The sequence below is a fragment of the Caretta caretta genome, chromosome 3 (assembly GCF_965140235.1).
Source record: "Caretta caretta isolate rCarCar2 chromosome 3, rCarCar1.hap1, whole genome shotgun sequence".
In the NCBI taxonomy this organism is placed as follows: Eukaryota; Metazoa; Chordata; order Testudines; family Cheloniidae; genus Caretta; species Caretta caretta.
The window spans coordinates 198,062,854-198,078,809 of NC_134208.1; the positions used below are offsets into that span (position 1 = coordinate 198,062,854).

The 15,956-nt window shown below is 43.6% G+C and overlaps 1 protein-coding gene across 5 annotated transcripts in view; it reads right to left on the minus strand.

Annotated features, from left to right (window-relative positions):
* MACROD2 (mono-ADP ribosylhydrolase 2) overlaps nucleotides 1-15,956 on the minus strand; it is a 1,333,204-nt gene that overhangs the window by 102,346 nt on the left and 1,214,902 nt on the right. For all 5 annotated transcript variants that reach the window (XM_048842624.2, XM_048842625.2, XM_048842623.2 and 2 more), the window contains one exon: nucleotides 12,712-12,793. In XM_048842624.2, the coding sequence (XP_048698581.2) occupies nucleotides 12,712-12,793 (82 nt within the window). The remainder of the gene's footprint in view (nucleotides 1-12,711; nucleotides 12,794-15,956) is intronic.

Consider the following 15,956-nt stretch of genomic DNA (forward strand, 5'->3'; position numbering starts at 1 on the left):
CCCGTAATCTTTCAATGTGTTGTGAGCACGTTGTGGGATTCAGAATGAAACGTGACAGAATTCTTAGTACCAGGGCTTCATTTGCTGCCTCTGCACGCACATCAAATTAAGGAATAGAGCAAAGAGGCAGGAAGTGTTAGTTATAAAGGAGGAGGAATGGAGCAGAGATGAGTTTGCAATTACTTCACTGATGCCTTCATTTAAAAAAAAAATGAATCACAAAACCTGTCAGTACTGACAGCTATTTAGATGCCCTTCTGGGCTTATTTACTGTACAAAAATAGGTGTCCTGCTGAAAAAGTTCCTGCCCTTAGGCACTTAACTAGGAGGAACTTCAAGATATGACGATACTGTTTCTACTAAGATAATGAAGGATGTGAAGTACAATCAAACTATCACAACTAAATATAATAGGCTGACAAAGGGGTAAATACTATGTATGCCCTTTCCCTCCAACTCTTCTTTTCACCATCCTTATGCTCTTTTGCACCTACAAGGATGCAGACAATCGTCCTCTTGGTTGCCCTTCTGTAGTTTTACATCCAAACTGACAACTGCCATATTTCTCATTATCCTTTTCATGCCTTTCTGACTGAGAATCACTACTACTTGACAGGACACCATTACTGCCAGCCAGATGAAGTCCCCTATTGAGCCTAAACTGCAGAAGCTCCTTTCCTAGCCAGCCAACAGAATACAAATTTCCTGTCCAACTTGAACAACAGAAGTCAATGTAGTAGCAGCATACCCAAATCCTCCCCATTTCCTGAGGTTTGAGGGAGGGGACATATTGGGGCACTAAATGGATTGGAACCTAGTTATCTGTCTTGCCCTTCATGAACCTTCTACCTCATCTTCCACTGAGACAATGCAGGTGGGTAGACTACCAGGTACTGGGAAAAGAGCATTCTGTCTGGCAGGAACCCCAGCTTTGGAACTCCTGGCCAGAAGGGATCAGACTGAGCCCATGCCTGACTGTTTTCGGATCAAGGTGTAAAACAATCTTTTCAATATAGCCTTCCGCAGATTCAGTGCTCTTAAGAAAAAAAGGCCTTTAAACAAAAAGTCACATTCCCCTGCTTCAAAGGAAGAGAAAGAGGGAACAGTTTTTAGATCTGGGCTTTTGTGTTCCTAAATTTGGAGCCATAATAGGATATCAGAGTGACAGGTGCTATTTGAAACACCCCTTCTCATGCAGAGCAAGTTTGATCAAATTTTGCTTTTGCTGTTTTTATTATGAAGACATTTCCACTGATACGTGCAGTATATCTAAACCTCACTGCAGCATCAGTGCAGTTTCTCTTCGTGGGTTGCCTAGCTACGTAGCCTCAAAACACAGGAGTCACACTGAATGTAAAATGTGTTTGCAACTTTTGAGACCATATTAAATGGAAATCCTTAGTACCCAATTGCTAAGACATCAGATACTTTTCTTTATGCCACCTCAGAGATGGCTTCTTTTATGTACTGCATTACTTGAAGTGCAGCAGAATATACATACACCACAACAGGAGTCTAGCCTATTCACACAAAACACATAGTAGCTTCTACTTTCCCATTGCAAAGAAACTGAACCAAATTTTTTCACTCCAATAAAAGGATCCACAGCCATGCTCAGATTGGGGATTGTATTTTACAGATGCTGACACCGTCCATACCAAGAACTGGGTGACTAATGAGTTCAAAATGCATCAGTTTAGAGAGGAAATCGGCTTCAGCTACACAGACCTCTCTTGCCCTCCCCTTCTCCCCCACCAAACAATGAAGTGATTGAGTTTCACTTACATGGATACTCACTCAAGTTAATTTCAAGATCACTGCAGGCTGGAATGATCACACTGGAAATAATATGTTTTGTGGGGGGTGACCCACTGTTTGACACAACAGGGGTAAGGTTTCTTAAAAAACTCAACAGTGGCCTGGCACAGAGGCAACTCAATGAGTCAGACAAGATTTTAACTGCAGTCTTTGCAACCAGGATCATTCAAGCACATGAAGCTATTTTGAAGTGAGTGGTGATGACAGACTATTGCTGAGCAGTAAATGCAAGGCACTTGGAATGTTTTATGGGGGATGGGACACTGCTCAATGAAGCAGAGAGAAAGGATCATTATAACAAGATGGCAGACCATAAGGTCTTGTCTACATGGGGATGTTACAGCAGTGTAACTTTAGTTTACAGTGCCTTGCAGTCCCACACAACCTTTTATGTAAAGTGAGGTATTTGGCATCTTAGGCCACAGTAAGCAATCCCCCTGGGAACAGGAGTAACTGCCTATCACAGGGAGTTTGTTCCCTTTAGGATTCCTGCTTCTGTCAGACCACCCATTGTTATCCTACACTGCATTGCTTCACTCCTGCATCAGCTTGTCTGTGTATTTGTTCTCTCCACAGCTCCAGGTGAAAGTAACTTAAAGGACTTACTGGTACACAGGGCAGCTGGGCTCCCAGGCAATGTGTGGGGCGGCTGCTCTGGGCCCCAGAAGGGGCTGGGGGCCTCAGGCAGGAGGGGCAGGGCTGGAACCAGACTCCCCCAGCCAGCCCTTCAACGCTGCCCGGCCCATGCCGCCCAGGGTTCCAGCGGCGATTTGAAGGGCCTGGGGTTCTGGCCACTGCTGGGAGCCCTGGGCCATTTTAAATCGCCAGGCCCCGGGCAGCTGTGACTTTTGCCCCCGCCGTCAATGGCCCTGCCGGCACGGTAGGTCTTTAACATCAGCTGTGTACCGGTGGCCACTTTCTTACCGGTACGCTGTACTGGCCTGTACCGATTTACTTTCACTTCTGTCCAGAGGTCATGTTGACAAAATGTAACCTCGCCACTGAAATGCAAGCATTCAGCCTCAAGTGCTCCCTTTGGTAAGAGGTAGTGGTTAGTTCACATACCACTAGAGCAGCCATGCACCCCCACCCACCATGCTGCTGTGTGGACTGGACTGCACTCTTTGGAATGATGTATGTCCTGTCCCATCGTGAGAAGAGTCACTGAAATGCAGACATCTAGAGGACACTGTCTGAGCAAATGAGGAAAAGGGGGCATTACCAGAGCTGGTCCAGGGTTGAGTGGGAGCAAAGGAGCTATGGGAGGAGTACTTGAAGGCACGGGACCAGAACAAGACCTCCAATAATGCTCCCACTACCTTGCCCATACCATGAGAAACTGGACTGCATTTTTGCAAATGATGCTACTATTGCACCCAAGAATGAGTTTTCCATAACACACTCCAGATAACATGGCAAGTATCCTTGACACCACATAAGGGATCCCACCAGGAGGAGATTTTTCTAGAAAGCAAGCACTGTATGATCGAGCAGTCTCAGAGGTTACACAACAATCCCATGCAAACAACCAGACAAACTGCTGTGGAAGAGAGCTCTAAAAGCAACCAACCTGAACATGCTGCAGTTTAGTGCTCTGATATCATGTGAAATACAATGTATGGGGGATTTCTGAGTGCTGGTTGTCCATCACCATTAACTAATATATGCTAGATAACATATATATCGTATTAATATTATGTATTATCCACCCTATGTATGTGTGGTGGATGATACACACACACACACACACATATATAGGGTGGATAATATATACCTATGCATTAAGCACCAATAACATTAAGCACAAATATTGTAACAGTGATACAGCCTAACCTGGCTTATACCATAATCCTGTTCATTTATGCCAAGTATCCCATAACTCCTTGCATTTGCTGAAATAAGCATTTAGCATAAGCAGATAGATACCAAGATACATTTGCTTTTATGTCCTAGTACAAGCTAGGGAAGTCCCTTCATGGACCAGTACCTGGAATGCTAGTATCCAAAACAAAGATAAGGAAGGAACAGAACAAGTGAGGGAACTGGAACAGACTGATTGGTTGGATTTTAGTGATGTGTAAAGAGCTATGTAACTTGTAAAATCATCATATAAATAATACCAGCTGAAATGTGAATTTTGGAAGCACACCTGCTATGTACAGTGAATGCAACTGTACTGCATGATACAGCTTCCCTGAGACTGGTATCATATACATTTTCCATACTATGTTATAATTGGCTTAGAGCAATAAACCTGACGGACATTCGTTTTTGGCCTCTTGAACACATTTCCTAACAAATCAAAGGGTGGACAAGCAATTGACTATCCAGTTTATCAACAACCACTATGCTGGGCAGAGCTAGAAGACTCTCTCCACTTGCTTGACCTTTAATGCCTTTCCCCCACAATGTGCTCAAAATGGCATCCATGCCGGAGCTATAAAACTTTATTTCCCTGCAGTATCATAACCCACAACCACTGAACACATTTGCTACCTCCAAACCCTTCTTCCCACCTTGCTTCCTGTTTGTTCCCCCGCTGCCCCATCCCTTGCCAACCTCCTGCCCCTCACTCATGATGCTGGAAACAAGGAGTTTAAAATAAATAAAATGTACTGCATGGCAGTCCTGTTTATAGTAGGAACGGATGCAGAAAAAAAAAGGCAATAGAAAAAAATTGACTTACTGGTTTATAAATGCCCTCATCTTTTAGCTAACTTGAGATCTGAAGAGGTAAGTTGCCGCAAACAGGCTTTAGAGACATTTCAAAATGCATATATTTGTAGCCATTATTAAGCATTCCTGGCTATCTGAAACAATTATTGAACAATACTCTATTTTTGTATTTCAGTGCACTTTATGCTGAACTGTGGGTGTCATAAAAGAAAACGTAAGGTGAGGATAGTGCTCTATTTTGGCATGTACACTGCAAGGCACTGCTGCTCTCTCGGGACTACTCATTCAGCTACCATTTCCCTTCCATTTCTGCACCAGCTGCGGCAACACCATCCTGGTATATAGCGGTGCTTCCTATCTTCCCTTCTGTGACTCCTGCGAGCTTGCTTCAGGGTAACATCCTCCAATGTCAGGACAGCCTGCAGAGGTGCACATGCAATAGCTAACCTGTCCCCAACTGATACAGATTAACACGGCTACCACTCTGAAACCTGTCCCTGACTGTCCTCCATCCAAACAAGCCCCCCACACTTAAAGCCTAAAGGCCTACGCCCAACCATTCCACATACCTCATTCAGCTAAAACCACCACAGCCCCCCCCACGCATGCACCCACCCCACAACCCCCCACCCATCTGAAGCCGCCAATACCACCCCCAAACCAGCATTTTCATAAGGTTCTTATACAAGAGGGATGTAATCTGCAAAATGGCTTAACCTCTCAAAGCAAACCCCACAGTGCAAAGAGAAGGTGGAAATAGCATTGTTGCTGGAATGGGGGACAATAATTAACTTGTGCTTTTTCTGTTTTCCCTCAGAACTTGCAATGCCTCTGTCCATGAACACGGGAGGCTTGTCAGTCACTGAGCGGCTGACTAAACTCCAAAGAGAAAAAAAGATGATAACAACAAAGGAAATGTTCCAGGACTTAGTGACTGCAACCCAAGGGAAGTCCACAAAGGCAGAAGTGTAGAAGGATGGTTTTCTGGAGCACTCAGAAAGGCTCAAAATGGAGTATGTGACCCAGGAGGGGGACTTGAGGAAGACAATGCCAAGGCAAATAGCTGTGATGGAGCACTGTTTGTTACGAAGGTTAAGCACAGCATCCCATGCCAGCACTGTTCTGCAAACAATGGGAAACAAACCATACTGGGACCACCATTTCAATCAACCACATAGCCAAGTAGTCTTCTGCATCCTGAAATTCTTCAGCCACTGCTGGTCACCCCAGTGCTGCCTCACTATCCTGTCCCACCAGTCAGTGCTAGTTGATCAAGCCCAGAAGTGGCAATCCACCAAGTGAAGCTGCTCCAGATAAATGCCCTGCAAAACTAACTGCTCCATTTCTTCCTCCTGCTCCTCCTCCACCTGTTGCCATATTGCTGCGGCATCTAAAGCTGCTGAGTCAAATCCATCTGCCTGTGCAACTGCATTATCCAGGTTGTATTAATGACTGTCAGGATTGCAGATCTCAGCAGTGTGCCCTCCGTGCTGCCTGACAGCAGTCTGAAAATGGCGCTTTCAAAATGATGGGGTTCCAAGAGAGAAATCGTGGGTGTTTTCTAATTTGATCCCCAATCCCAGAATTCCTGTAAGTTCCTACAGGTTTTTGCTGTGTTTCCCAGTAGATGTTATAGAAACATATTTATCAATAAAAATCAATGGATAGAAAACTGGACAAGGATTCTGTTAGAAGGAACAATGGATTCCAGCTAAGCAATATAAATATTGGGCCCTTTACTGTCACATTTACTCATGTGACTGGTCCACTGAAATCAATGGTGTGAGTAAAAACTACGTGCGTGAACAAGAGTTGCAGGATAGGATTCCTGGCTTGCTGGAAGTCATGTGGCAACACATTGTATCTGTACATTCTTGTGGACTAACAGCTGAGGGGATTTCACAACATAGCTGGATTGAAAATGTCAGAGCTCTTTTACTCCTTAAGAAGATATGAAACAGAAAGACTTGGCTGTTTCTCTTCCCTTTTAAGTTAAGACTAAGCTATTGCTCTAGACACAGAGGAATGTCTTCCTACGCTCATTCTATTTTTTTTCCTGCTTACATTTTAGAAGTTTATCGGCAAAAGAACAAAACGTTCAACAGAAAAAATTGTTCATAGAAAAACCCAGTATTTTTCTGTGTCAGTGACCATGAACCATTATGAGTGGGCTCTGGGCCTGATCAAAGCCTACATAAGCCTCCCATTGACTTCATTGGGCTTTGTATCAAGCCCCGATCCACTGACTACAGTGACTCTAATTCAGAAATGCTTAGATTATAACAATGAGGACCAAACAACTACATTCATACACAAGAGTACGTTATGAATTATCCATAGATTCATATTACCATAGTGGTCTGCTTTTCTCCCTATAGATATTTACACTTTACAAATGACTAGGCTTTTGGCACTTGGTGCAGGATAAGTAGCATTACTCAACTAATTTTTCCGGCACTCCATTTGCAAAATATGCTTTAAATTATGTCCCAGTAATGGAACTATTTCCCTATATCTGTATTCCACTTACTGAAACACACTGAGGTGTAACTCTAGCTTCGTATCACTATCACTTGACTAGCTCAAGTATTTGGATGTCTTTCTGGATTTATTAATACACCAAGTTTAAAGTAATAACTATTTCTGTAGATAAAATCATGAAGGTATTGCTTTTCTAAGTAACCGGGTCCACACATGTTGAAGTGGAAACATTTCTTAGAATTTCTGACACTAGGTTCACACCTGAAATCTCAACAACTTTTCTCTCAGTTTAAAGAAGCACCCCAGTGAATACTAAGATAGAGCAGATTCAGTTGAAATACATGGCAAACTAGGAACACTGCTACTTTAAAAAAAAGTCTTTTTCTTTGCTTTAAGAATATATGGAATATAAAAAACCATCAGTAGTTTATGAATCCCTCCAGAATATAATCTAAATGTCAGAAAGTTATTGCCAGAGGCAGTGACTGTAGCAAGCTCCCTGTCATGGAACCATATTAAAGTCCATTGTTCAAGAAACAGGTCTTCCAGAGATATGGGACACCTTTAAAGTCAAGGCAGCTGCACAATAATTGTCAGCGTCTTGATATGTAAATCACAGTGAAAGAAAAGCCAAATGAAGATAGCTCACAAAAGAGCAAAAAAAAAGAATAATTCAGGAAATGGAACCATTATATAGGGGTATTTTTTTTTAATTAAAGTGAATTTAATGCTGGTGAGAATTGCTGGGTTGACATCACTGGAAAAGAAAGTGTTTATTGTACAGGACAGGCCTGGCATAGGCAACAACATCACAAGATATGGCACACTGCCCTACCACTGTGCCTCAGTCCTGATTGGAATGAGAATGTGGATCACTTTTCAAACCCATTCAGTCCTTATGTCTCTTCTGAGATTGCCAACAGAAGTGCCAATTAGTGTCATGGATGTCCATCAAATATTAAATTGATGTTTTCTATTATGTCCTTCCCAAAACTCTCAATACTCTTGTAATGCCGTTTTACTTACAGAAAAAATTAATTTTAATCAACTTTAGGTAAGGTAGTAAGCCACATGGAAACAAATTTAAGGCATGATTTTCCACTCCCTGGTACCTTGTGTAGTCATTTACACATCGGCAAAGTGAACACAACAATGTAAAAGTCTATCATTCTGATTGGGCGGCATTTTACACCTCTGCAAAGATGTGACTTGGCACTATTTCAGGGACATTTATCTGTGTGGGTTGATACTGAGGGAGGGGTTGGTTGTATGGGGATGGAGGAGACTTTTGTGTTTTTATAGGGTGTTCAGTTCCGCTGGCTGTTTCATTTGGGGTTTTATAATTGGTGTCTGGGGGCCTAGAGTTCTCAGATAGGCATCCCTTTTTATTATTATAGAAAGCCAAATAAATAAATACAAATAAATATGTAAATAAGGTGCAAGGGAGTGGAGAATCAGGCCAAATGAGTTCTATTGTTGCAGAGCTGGTATAGGTTTAGTCAGAACCCACCCCTTCATTTGAGATATTTTGTTTAAGAATGATTGGTGAAGTATGCCATGTATTTTCTATGATCCTATGTTCCTCAACATGATGTTACTTAGAAGGATGCCGATATCATTTGAATGTTTAATCATTAGAGACTAAGATGGAAGGTGTAATGTAGAGATGAGTCACACACAACATCCAGGATATAAACTCCACCAAAGGTTTTGGAGTTCAGACCCAGATTCCCCTCTTCAGCATGCAAGGGGGAAATTGCAACTTCTGCAGCCCCCCTACTTTTTATCTTCTCTCCATTATTATTTGTCCTGATAGGGTTGCTCCTCCCTTCTTGCTAATCTTTTAGATCTTGTTAAATGTTTTAGTGTTCCTGTATTTATTTTAATTATTTTCTCTGATGACTGTCCCCAAAATTTCTATAGTTCATATTCTAAGGGCTGCAAAGTTTCCCACAGAAGGGAACTTTGCTTCAGCCTGACCAATCCTCAGGATAGTCAGGCTGTTTTGATGGCTGCACATCTGCTTCATGGTCAAATTTCTTAGATGGGTTAGGGAGCTAACCATATTCCCTCCACTATGACCTTTCTAGGCTCTCTGTGAATCCTGATTCCCCTTACCCTCTACCTCTTGTGAGATCTGAAGGCTAATAATGTTGGGGCGGGGGTGTCAAAATAATAACACACAGCTGCCATCACAGGGGAAGATACAGAGGGGTCGGCAGCTGCAGGGGTTCATTGTACTCCTCAAAAGACACTTGTGGAGGTGTCATGGTGGATTCAGTTGCACCCTTCCAGAGCAGGTCTCTATCTCTCAGCCTGGTAGTCAGCTAGGGAGATCTCTCCTGAAGGAACGTTAAGACAGGCACTCTTCCCACCGCTACTTCTGACAGTGGAGGGAGTGGTGTTATTGACTCTGTTTCTAGGGGTAGGGCACAGAGCTATTGGGAATGAAATCGCTCAGTGGCTGCAGTATGCTCAGTGTCCATACTCAGGCTCTGCTTACTTCTCTGCACGTGTACAACTCGGCTGGGTCAGAGATCTGTGGGTAGGAAACTGAGGCACTGAGAGACTAATGACCAGTTTCTAAAGGTATTTAGGCACCTCATTCTCATTGATTTCATTGGGAACCAGGCACCTAAATACCTCTAAAAATCTGACCCTAAGTGACTTACCCAAGGCCACACAGACTGTTTGTGGCAGAGCAGGGAATTGAATCCAACTCTCCTAAGTCCCAGGCTAATGCCCTAACCTCTGGGCAATCCTTCATCACTTGCTAGGGCCAAAATTTTCAAAACTAATTGGTGAGTTTTGGTGCCAAACTTGAGACACTTTAAAGTGCCTCCTTTACAGAAGGTAGATGCGCTGCTCTTTCTGAAAATCACCCTTCCCCTCTTTAAGGCATCTCAAGCTGGGGACTCAAAAACTGAAGCACTCAGAATTACCAGTCACTTTTGAAAATCTTGGTCTATCTGAAGCTCCTTTTAAAAATGGGCCCGAAGGTCTTCTGAAAATCTGTCCCCACTTGTGAGTGCTGAGTGTGAAAATCTGTCCCTCTGTGCAAGGCACCCTGCACAGGTGCTGAGCTTAAGCTTTGCCTGTCCACACCTCTTCCAGCAGTGCTCAGCCACCTGCAGCACTGAACCTTTAGGGGGTCTTCCCCCTCTTCAGTTTACTTTATACAAGAAGCTCATAAACACCTTCCCATGCACCTAAGTAACAAAAGTCCATGTACAACAAATAATTAATTTAATGTGTCAAAAGGACAATAAAAGCCACTGCACCCCAACTATAGCCACCCAAACAGAAACCCCTTTCTGTTCCAAAAGACTGAGTGCCATATGGATCTTGCAGCGGAGGCGACACATGGGGGGAGGGCACGTAGGGTCATGTACCCCACCCCACCCCCGATTTCTCAGGCCGCCTCTCACTGGGATGCCCACCAGCAAGGGGCTTCAGCAGCACTCACCGTGTGTCCATCCAGCGTGGGAAGGGAGGAAGCAGCAGGATGGCCGGCTGTGGGCTAACCACCCACCACACACTCTACACTGAGCTGCTTCTCCTTCCCTGCGACTGGAGTCCTTGCGCTTCCTGGGGCCCGTTTGGCAGACGATCCGCTGAGGTGAGTCAGAGGAGCATCTCTGAGATTGGGTACAGGAGCTGCGACGTGGTGCTCAGCACCAGGCAGCTCAGGTGGAGCCCCATCCAGCCCAAAAGCCCTGGGGATGAGTGAGAGGAGCAGACTGGGGGCTGGGAGTGGGAAAGAGGGGGTGGACTCTGCTGTTGCCACTGCTGGGGGTGCATTGAAGCAGTAGCAGCAGCCTGCAACGTGCCTATCAAGGAGAAGGCAGTTTGGGGGGTGCCATGTTCCCCCCCCACCCAACAAAAAGTGACTGATAATTCCCCAACCTCCTTGTTAACAGAGACGACCCAGCACCACCGCCCCCCACCCTGATGGGGCATGGGGGACTGTGCATCCCAATTGTGTTGCCCCTTTTGTTTGTCTTGTTTTGAACACTTGCTTAATGGATTGAGGGTAGTTCAGGCAGGGAGGGATGCCTGCAAGCTCTGCAAGGGGCTAGCCAGCCACAGGACAGGGAGCAGGAGGAGGTAGTTGCTCATGTATGTTGTCTACATACATATCAAGTTTTTTCGGGGGCCAGAGGGGGGAGGCAGAGGCAATGCGTGTGGCGGTCACATGCCCCCACAGAACCTTTCAATTGCGTGCCCCACCCCCAATCCGCAGTTATCTGTCACCTCTGCCTTGCAGTATGCTCAGGAAGTCAACAAGTCAGGCTGTGTCAGATCAAGGTGGAAGCAAATTCCATTCCCTTTCTCCTCTGACTAGGGGCCCTGAAGTTCTCTCTTAAATACCTAGGCTCTGTGAGGAGGAGGATGGTTTGCTCAGTATCAGAGCCAGCAACAGAACACAGATCTTCTGAGACCGAATCCACTCTCCTAACCACTGGGCCACATTGCCAAAGAGTATCACACTGAATGAATTAGAAGCTAATGCAGTCTTTGGAGCACATGCATAATACTCCAGACACAATATATTGCTAAGTAAGTTGATAGCCACAGTCTGTGCTAGCTGAAGTACTCAGGGGGTCTTCAATTGTAGCCTCCCTGAGAGATCACTGCAATAATTGAATCAGGAGGTGACAGAGGCATCTAAAACAATAGTGACATCAGGCAGAAAGGTCAAAATTTCCTCGACACAAGCCCAGAAGGGGGGGGGGGGGAACACACTTTTGGCCACTGTGACTTTCTGGATAGCCAAAAGGCAGCTAAGATCCACATTAGCCACCTGGGGCATGATGCTCATTTACTCTGTGGCCCCTTTACGTCAACCTGGCAGAGTAAAGGCATCTTAGAGTGGGTGCACATGTAATTCAGGAGCATCAGCCTGCTAGAATCTGAATGCTAAGAATAGGCAAGAACATCCCTCAGAAGAAGCAATGCAACAGAAAGGACAAAGCATTGTACAAGCAATAAAAAGAAAAAAAGCAAGGTAGGGTTGAAAAATAAAACAAATAAAAATCCCTAATGATGCACACAATAAAAATAAATCAGTTACTCTGAGGTTTTTTTTTCCATTTACTATCCATTAGGTTTTCTTACATTCCAAATAGGAGACTTCCATGTGAGACACAAGACAAATTACTAACATTCCCTAAGTGCTCCAGAGAGCTGCTTTCCTCAGATTCATTTTTGTACAGGGACATCTCAAACTTTAAAGTTCTCATTCAGGTTTTAGCTCCTGTGATATTTTTTCTGTCACAATGAAATCGTACCAGCATCATTAATGAAGAGAAAACACAGACAAAGCATATGAAAAAGCCATAAACACAGACAGCCTTATTCTTCCCTCACTTACATGAGTTGTAAATCATTTCCTTCTTGAAGTCAGTGTTTGGTGCTATAAAACTAGTTTTAATGACTGGAGACAGAGACAGCAAAAATGTGGAAACAACCAATTCTCAATATCACAAAGTTAGGCTCCCATCTTACAAACACATTTTTGCATGTTCTGATCTTTGCTACCATGAGTAGCTCCATTGATTTCAAAAGTTAAGCACATGCATAAGTGTTTGCAGGATTGCAGCCTTGATATGTAGTTGATCTTGAAAGAACGCTAATGTTTTAATTTTTTGCTGTGGCGTGGCAAGAAGATGCCAAGTGCTGTCTTTTTACTGCCCAGTTCATGAAAGTCAGAAGGCAACTAATGACTGCACATACCTGTGGGGAAATATTCGCTCATTTTCTTCTTGAAAATTTTGTAGTCGACCTCCAAAAAGACGCAGAAGATGACACGATCCAGCTGTAAGAAACAAAATTATTCATAGTGAAACTAGAGTGATAATAAATGTTAAGAATAATATTTAATAACAGCACAGAAATGTTTGAACTGACATTTTGTATGCCAGCTAAGTGGAAAAACATTGTTTTGTGTTTGTTGTATGAGCTGTATTGTAATATACAAAACACCATTTTTCACTGCAGTTCACTACTGTGTTCTTTGCTAAATGCCTACTGTTTATGCAAACCACCTCTGAGCATGATATAAATGTGCTCTGGCATTCCAGCTGAGTACCTAGATGCAGTGTTTGATGGAAGAGTCACACAAGGGGTGTCTAGCATAAGTACAATAGAACAAATGGGTAAACAAAGAGCTCTTTATTCAATCTTTGCCCGACAAACATATTTGCAAAACTGTTTAGCATTTTAGAATGGCTTGAAAAGCTTTCGTGTCTTTTTAATTAACATGAAACTATTTACTCTCTATATAATATAGCCAGAAATGCAACAAAAACAAAAGCTGTTTACAGAACAAACAGCACAAAGGGTAAATAAAACATTTACTATGCCATACAGTCAGTGAGGCCAAGTGTATAAATGGCACCATAACACATAATGTGTGCAGCATCCGCCACCTTTTAAAAGTAAATTGCCTTGGAGATCATTACATGTGAAAAGGTTTCTCTTAAAAAGAAAGAGAGAGCCAGAGAGAGAGCAACAACTGAAGACTGAAAAATTGCAGGAAGCTCAATTCAACCCTTGCTTATGTTTGTACCAGTCAGCGTAACCCAGGGCACCGGGCCCCAGCAGCAGAAAGATCACCGACAACGGGGATGCAACACCATGTACCCAACACATGTCCAGCCTGCACTTAGCCAGCGTTTCCGGAAAAGCAAGTGTTGCTAGCCAGAAAGATCAGAGAAATGAGGATTCAGCCTCTATGCTGACAAGTCCCTATGGAGACCTCACCACTGTTTAAAGCTGCCCTCCCCCTAGTGGAACCTCCGACAGGGGCACATGCTGCCTTCCCCGATGGTGAATGAGTTTGGGGCGCTAGAGCCATTGTGCAGCGCAGGAAGAACAAAGAACTGTCAACATGGAGAGAAAAAAAATAAAAAAAACAACCCTCCTCCTAATCCTTACTAGAAAAACTTGGCCTTTCAGAAAAGCAGCTTCTTGGTAGAATTTAAGGGCCAGATCCTGTCCTCAAATGCTTATACACAACTCTCCTATCTCAGTGCAGAGAAATCCATCCTTTCATTCCTCCACGTAGCGCAACATCTATTTACTCTGGAGTGAAAGTGCCAAAAAAATGATGGACGAATGTTATGCTGGGCAGTGGTAATGGCTACCGGTGAATGAATCTTTGAATCAAAGAGAATCACAGCCCTTGATCAAGTCAATGTGCAAACCAGTCGTAGGCTCAACGGAAGGAGCAATGAAGCCCCTTTAAGTAGTGAGACAGCTGGAAACGGGTGGCTAGCAACCAAGGCACTTGGCTGCATGGAGAGGCCTGATCAGAGCTAACCTAGATCAGCATGGACTTCCCTGGTGGAAAGCACAGGGCTAGGACACTGGTTTTGTAGGCTGCAAGTGTTAGAGGCAAAATCCAGCAGGGATCCTGGAGAAACCTGTGAGCAAGACTCTGACAGGAAGCAGAGAGTCAGAGCTTCTTGAGCACAGAGTTTGCTGGGAGGCACAAGGTGGTATTTCTGAGCAAGGAAACTGCCTGCTATTGTTTGTTTCTATTGTATTCAGAGAAACAGGACTTGGTGCACATGCTTTGTAAATAAACAAGATTACACCAGAGAAATACTTGATTTGTATCATCAGTTTCTCCTAATGGAAACAATCTTGAAGGGACTGAATATTAGCTAACTGCTCAGGTCAAAGGGGCAATGATACAATGTTTTAGAATGGAAGGCCACAAGCCAGCAAACATTTACATAGCTACTTCGCTTTATTCATGGGAGTAGTTCCACTGAAGTCAACAGGGCTACTCACAAGAGCAAAGTGAAGTGTGTGTGTTTGCAGGATCGGCGCTTTACGCTTCATTTCCCTAATTTATATTTATTGTAAAAGTTGATTTCCCCAGTGATCGTCAGGCTATCCTATATCATCATATTCTATCTTCACCTCCTGGGCTTATTTGACCGGATACTCGGATACTAAGTGATGGGTATGACCTAAGGGTGGTGACAGACAGCCTAACAAGGCCCTGCTCTACAGATACTTATACATCAGAGAATTAATTTTAGTCATGCACGCAGAAGTCCATGGTGGTCTCTGCAGTCTCGGTGTGTCTAGTCTGTTATAGAGTCCACATTTTATTTTAATTTGGCTTTATTATATGCTCGCTCTCTTTTTTTTTCCAGTACACAGTTGACACCCTTAAAATATTCCCTGAGCTTGAAGGATCCTAGTGTTTCTAATGCAATGCTCTAAAAACAAGGAATCGCTCTGGAAATGGCAGTATTTTTCAAACTGGTGGAATTTTTCCAGTGTCCTCACTGTACATACTCTATTTATAAACCCGTTCAATTTCTTCTCAGTGTGTGAAAAAGTGTCCTGTTTTTAAGTATGCATAAAAATGCTGTGATGACAGCTCAAATCCTGTGTTTATCTGATTGAATGGCATGTGTTGGCAGATAGTAAATCTGAAATTAAACCAAATTCTAGCATCCTGCCAGTCACTGAATATTTTATCTGACATACCCAGCTAAAATAATTTGAAATTAGCTGTGGAAAGTAACCCTTGTCCTCACCCCTTCCATTCCAACCACATCAAGTAAAGGTTTAATCCAGCATAAAAACACTTGCCTGCTGACTCACAAAAGTGCAGCAGGACTTTTGGAACCTGCATTTGAGCTGGCTACTCCATATTCTAGAGGGAAAATCTCCTGTCTTGTGGTTGTGGAATGCCAGCTTGATTAGGTATTTCATGGTGCCCCTTCACTGAGGGAAGAGAAATAATATTGAGGCACTCTACTTGGTATGCTCAGTGAATCTCCAGTGTCTTCTTGCAGGTGCTAGCTCTTCCACAGCTGAATGAATACCACTCAATTGAGGAAAGGGTTTAAAGGGGCTACAACTTGAGGGTATTCAGGCTCACCCTTGATTGACAGCTCTGTTCTGAAGGCTAGTCTTGGATGCACCCTTCCCCTCTCAGAGCTTGATTAAATTCT